Source organism: Mus musculus, chromosome 5, assembly GCF_000001635.26.
Source record: "Mus musculus strain C57BL/6J chromosome 5, GRCm38.p6 C57BL/6J".
NCBI lineage: Eukaryota > Metazoa > Chordata > Mammalia > Rodentia > Muridae > Mus > Mus musculus.
Genome location: NC_000071.6, coordinates 128,781,259 through 128,787,258, shown reverse-complemented (window position 1 = coordinate 128,787,258; position 6,000 = coordinate 128,781,259). Strand labels below are relative to the sequence as shown.

The 6,000-nt window shown below is 52.0% G+C and overlaps 1 protein-coding gene across 15 annotated transcripts in view; it reads left to right on the top strand.

The window, feature by feature from the left end:
• Positions 1-6,000, top strand: part of Rimbp2 (RIMS binding protein 2) — a 195,857-nt gene that overhangs the window by 166,386 nt on the left and 23,471 nt on the right. For 8 of the 15 annotated variants that reach the window (XM_017320870.2, XM_006504296.3, XM_006504297.4 and 5 more), the window contains 3 exons: positions 461-607; positions 2,310-2,468; positions 4,708-5,418. In XM_017320870.2, coding sequence (XP_017176359.1) covers positions 461-607; positions 2,310-2,468; positions 4,708-5,418 — 1,017 coding nt within the window. Of the gene's footprint in view, positions 1-460; positions 608-2,309; positions 2,469-4,707; positions 5,419-6,000 lie in introns of those variants that run through there. The other 7 variants (NM_001310733.1, NM_001081388.2, NM_001378900.1 and 4 more) reach the window with 4 other exon arrangements.

The window sequence follows — 6,000 nt, the reverse complement described above, 5'->3', positions numbered from 1 at the left end:
TAGGAGAGCTTAGTGGCTGCTAGGCTAGTCCAGAGACCCTTCCCAGGCTAATGCCCCAATGTCATAGTCATTGCCCAAACTAAAGGTGAGTCGAGCAAGGGAGGACAAAGGCTCCTATTAAGGCCTGTGGTCCCCTCTAGTGAAGCTGAGAGTGATGCAGGCCTCAGGGAGAGGAGAGGGGAGGGGGAGATCTGGCTTTGGGAGCCTGGATCTCATGGGAACCACCCTCTAGAGCAGCCTAGAGTCACGTACTTAGGAAGTCATAGCATCTTTCACGTATCTGCCCTGAGGGAGGCTGCAGTGCTCAGTGTATGAGAGGCCTCCTCAGGGTACCACTGGGGAAATCTCCTTGATGTCCTCGGCACTCAGGGGCCCAGGATACCAACAGTGCATGCTCCTGGTGTCCCCTCCAGCCCCTCCCCACACACCCATTCATCGGTGGTCCCTTTCTCTTTCCAAGTTAGAGAAAAGGAGCCTCTTTCTAGAGCAAAGCAGTGCGGGGCAATATACCAACTCGGACGAGGAGGACGGCTACGCCTCCCCCGAGGTCAAGAGGAGAGGCACCTCAGTGGATGACTTCCTCAAAGGGTCAGAGCTGGGCAAGCAGGTGAGAGTGTGCACCCCTGTATTAGCCCTTGGCTGGCCGTGGCTTTAGCAGGATGCATAGGAGTTGAGAGGCATGGGGACATTGGTCTGGCCTGCCCTGGGTATGTGTGTGCTCATGTGTTTCTATATGCGTGTTTGTGCCTGTGCATATGTATGTTTATAGGTGTACATGCGTTTATATATTGGTGCTTGTTCATATGTGTATGTGTGTACAAGTGTATGTGCCGGTGTTTAAGTGTGTATGGTGTGTGTATGAGTTGCTGTTTGTCTATGTATGTGCATGTATGCATGTGGTGTTTGTTCATGTGTGTGTTCCTGTGTGCCTGCCTATGTACATAAATAAGTACATGTATGTGTGATTATTTACAGACATGTAACAATGTGTTCCTGTGTGTCTATGTATGTACACATGTGTGTACATGTGTCTATGTGTCTCTGTGTATGCTTGTATGTGTGTATGTTTACTTGTGTGTTTGGTACATATGTACATGAGTATGTTTATTCGTGTGCTCATATATGGTACATGTGCTTGCTATGTGAGTACATGTGTCTGAATTCCTGTGTATCATTGTGCACATGTGCACTTGTATACAGAGATGTGTATGGATGTATGTATGGACATGTATACACGTGTCATAATTCCTGTGTATCATTGTGCACATGTGCACTTGTATACAGAGATGTGTATGGATGTATGTATGGACATGTATACACGTGTCATCATGTGTTCCTACGCATTTATGTGTCTCTGTATGAGTATGTGCTTATGTATTGTGATATGTGAGTATGCATGTCAGCATGTTTTTGTGTGTGAGCACATATATACACATGAGCATATGTCTCTGTGTGTATGTGCATGCATGTGCACACTTGTTTGTTTTTCAATGATTCTTTAAAAACTCTCAGTGTCACCCCAGGTGACCTCTTGCCCTGTCACATCCTCTTGTGTGACACTGTACACATGGGTGCCCTGACCCTCGGCCATCTGGATTGTCAGTGTTGGGCCTGAGTCTCTGTTCAGCTAGTGAAGTAAAGAGGAGACAGGTTGGAACTTGAGCATCATATGATGTGACATACCAACACTGCATTGCTTTCTTCTTTGGCATCCGGGATCTTCACGCCTGTCAGAGTGGGATGGCTTGTGCTGTCTTCTCTCTGCTGCTTAGACCAAGTTGTTGGGTCCGGTCTTGTTTGCTTCACTAAGATAAGCTGTGTGCACATACACTGTATGCATATACACACATACACTGTGTGCACATACACACATACACTGTGTGCACATACACTGTGTGCACATACACAATACACTGTGTGCACATACATTGTGTCTCACATGCTTTACAACAAGGGCTCTACTCACTGGCAAGTATGGGTCCAGAACTCAAGGAGACAGCTTAGGAGCCTGACATGTACAGGATGTCCCTATAAGGGCTGGAGAGATAGTTCAGTGGTTAAGGATAGCCCTTTCAGAAGACTCGGATTGGATTTCCAGCACCTACATGGTGCCTCACAACTGTCTATAACTCCGGTTTCAGGGGAGCCAATGCCCTCTTCTAGCCTCCACAGATACTAGGCACACATGTAGCCTATAGACATACATGCAGAGAAAATACTCATACACAGTTAGAAATGAACGAATGAATGAAAGAAAGAAAGAAAGAAAGAAAGAAAGAAGCCCCATTTGCATTCCTTTTTGACTATAGCCCCACTGTTGCCATGGAGATGAGTACCACACAGAGAGCAGCCGGGGGTCAGACCTGTCGGACATCATGGAGGAGGATGAGGAGGAGCTATACTCAGAGATGCAGCTGGAGGATGGGGGCCGCCGTCGGCCCAGCGGTACCTCTCACAACGCCCTCAAGGTGAGCACTGAGCTCATGACTGGGGGGCCCCGAATCTGGGGGATGCTCCATTCTGTCCTTTCTCCCGGATTATTCCACAAGTGCAGTTAGGAGTTACCAGCTGCTCCTGTCTACTTTGCCAAGAGGTCTGGGTGCTAGAGTTTGGGGGATCCATTTGGGATCCCCTAGACACAGCCAGCACTGTAGTGGGAATAGAGTTATAAGCAGAAGTAGTCCCAAGCCTTACATATTCAGACAGCAGCGGCAGCTTGCCGGTAGCAATGAACTGGCAGTGGAGGGCTGGGTCACACACAACTGCAAGAGAGGAGGGATCTACCCATACAGCTGAGGCCAGAGGAAGCCTAGGACAGCATGTCCATCCCATCACAGAGTTCCTCCCCACGCCCCACCCCCCACGCCGGAAGAGAGTTCATACCATCCGCTGCTGGAGACCTGAGATGGAAGGGTGGCTAATTTATGGGAACGCCTGGGTGGGTGGGGCAGTGAAGCCTGCAGGGTTTATTTCTGCAGAAGTGTGTCACCCTGCACTGTGGCGGACTGAAGACAACACTCATTACTCCTGTCTACTCAGGGCCTCTACAGAGACTGTACGGACGTTTCCCCCCACAAAGGTCTCTGGAGGGGGCTTTGGGGACCTCCATGTGGCCCTCTGTATGGTACAGTTCACACTGGTTCATCGTGCCCCACCCCCTAGCAGGTCCCCACAGGTCTCTCCTGAATCTGAGACTCCTACCTGCCCCAGGCGGAGCTCTGGAGCAGGAACCACCCTGAAAGTGCTCCAGGGTGGCTCAGGGAAAGGCTTTCCACCTTTCGGAAACTCCTCTGCCCAGGACATGGTATTAGAGGCCTCTGCCTTTCAAGCCCTGCTGAGGAAAGTGGAGAGCCAGTGGAGGGTCTTGTGAAGCTGGAGGGGTAGCCCCACCCACCTCTTACAAGCAGACAAGCCGCAGTATCCTAGGGGCATAAGCCACTCACCCATGGGGTTTCTGACTGGTGAGTTTGAGATTCTCCTAATATACTGTCAAGGGCAGTGGGAGCTGTGATCATACTGAGCTACAGTCCCACATGACAGGGAGTGGCTAAGGCAAGCCAGGTTTCCTAGAGGGGATCATGGCCCTTCATCTCCAGCTGGCCCCGCCCATCTGCCTACCCTGTGTTACCCTCTTTTTCAGCTGCCATTCTTCACCTTTATAGCACTCAACACCAAAAATCCTTCAATGTGACACTGTAAAGGAGAAAGATACTCGAATTAGGTCCTGTGCCTACCGACTCATGGGTAGTGGCAGAGGCAAACAGTCGACCACACTAGGTGTCCACAGACCACTGGGGGCAGCTGGCAAGGCCATCCCCACGGGCACCCTATCATAAGACACGCACCCCAGCTCTCAGCAGGGGATAAGAACAGCTTTCCTAGAGTCGGCCATATCTCCTCAAAGGATGGTACAGAGCAGGTGGCTGGCGTCAAAATCCATGCTTTTTGGATAGAGACAAGATGGCTGAGGGCTGGATCTGGCAGGGATGGTGCCTGTGGCGGGTGGCAGGGCAGGTTAAGGCCTGAATGCAGGAGTGTTTGCTTAGTGATCTCAAGAGTAGCCAGCTCAGTGCCAGTGCCAGTGCCAGGCACTGAGACCAGATGGGCCAGATGTGGTAAATCTCAGGTGTGGAGTCAGAGGACCTTGGTCCTTTGTAGTCGGGGTGCTGGGTCTGTTTGACAACATTCACCAGATCACAGGCATGCTATAAAGGACCAAACTCCTCCTCCTGGCTATTAACTAATGGAATAGAGAGTGGGGTCAGCAGGGGTGCTAAGGGCTGGGAAGAGACCAGTCCTGAGGGACAATGTGAGGCCATGGTGGCTGTCCATGGACCTCAGGGAATAAGCCATGGTGGCAGAAAAATTCCCTTTCTACTCTGAGTATCTCCTCAGCATAGGACCAGGGAGAATTGTGTCCTCCCTCTGGCTCACCCGCATGGCGTCTGCTCTGACGTCCCGCTAGCTCATCTGTGTGCTCCCCCTCACCTTGTGCTCTGCACCCCCCCCCAACACGTGGCCCATCTGCTCCATCCCAGAGCCCCCCCCCCAAGCAGGCATGCCGCAGGTCCCCCACGAGCAAAGGCTGCCTCGCGCTGCCCCCCCCCTGCCTCGCTGCCAAGACTAATTCTGTGTGTGTTTTCTCTCCTTCCTCCACCGCCTCATGTCTGGTCATACAACCGCTCTCTCACACATGCTGTCCCCAAGGAATGCCATAAGGCTAGGAGCTTGGAAGGCGCTTTCCTGGAGCAGCCCGAGTTCCCCCAACAGCCCCACCGCAGTAAGAGACTGTTCAGTATCCCCGAGGTAGCTGAGGAGGACGCGGAGCTTGGCCAGCCGTTGCTCAGGCAGGGCATGGGGTCCTCCAGAGCCAGGGCCTTGTTGGCCATGGAGCGTGGGCCAGCGCGGTCCTGTTGGGGACATCCGGTCCTACAGGGATCCTGGCTCCCTGCAGAGCACAGGGGCCCAGGCATCCATATGGAGGATATCTTTCTGGAAGACAGAGGCTGTCGGTTCAGCCGCTCGGCCACCAGGAGCCCGGACAGTGGTTTGGACTGTGGCAGTGAGGAGGAAGAGTCACGATTTAGTTTCAGGAGCACCTCGGCTAAGTGCAGTCCAGGCCCTGGTCACTGTCCCTGTAGGAGAAGCCCGAGGCCCCTGCTGGCCCGGCGGAGGACGCTGACCCGACAGAGCAGCATCGAAGAGGACTTTGGGGAGCAGGTGGACCCCAGTGACGTCATCAGGAGCGATGACACCCAGCCCAGCCCGGAGAGGCCCATGCCCAGGAGGGATGGCTGGGACGAGGCCAGCGACCACGAAGATTTTCGGGGTGTCTGGAGGAAAAGCCCAGCCATGCCCGACAGTAGGGCGGCTGAGCGGCTCACACAGCCTCCTCCCCGAGTGGCAGACGGCCCTTTGGTGTGTCAAGTAACCATCCTCCCCCTCGCGCGCTTGCCAAACCAATCCGTGCTCATCCTTTCGTTGGTTTTGCCTTTGGTTCCGGGTTTTGGCGTGCATCGGGGGACTCTCTGGGCCGCTCTCTTTGGTTCTTTCCCTGCATTATTTTATTTATTTATTTTATTTTTTAATTTCTTCGATCCCCATTGCTCCTCAGTTGCTTGACCATCCCGAAGGTTTCCTTCCTTGCTTTGGAATAACAATCTTTCCAACAGAATCGGCGATGGTTACGGCTGCTTTACTTAAAGGACAACTGAATCTAAGTTTTAATTAAGGGTTAGCTGAACTGCCGAGTATCTGAACTCAGGAAACACACGTATACCCCCAACACCCCTCCCCCCACAAAAGAAGGATCCTTACGGACTCAGGGGGGACTGCTGATATGGTCAAAGGCTTCTTGTCTTTGTTGTTTGGCTTTTTAAGTTTTTTGGCTTTTTTTTTTGTTTTTTTGGTTTTTTTTTTTCCTTTTGGCTTTCATCTATAACTGTTTAAAAAATATGGAGTCTAGAGAAGAAACTCATATTTGTAAATTGTTTCCAGTGT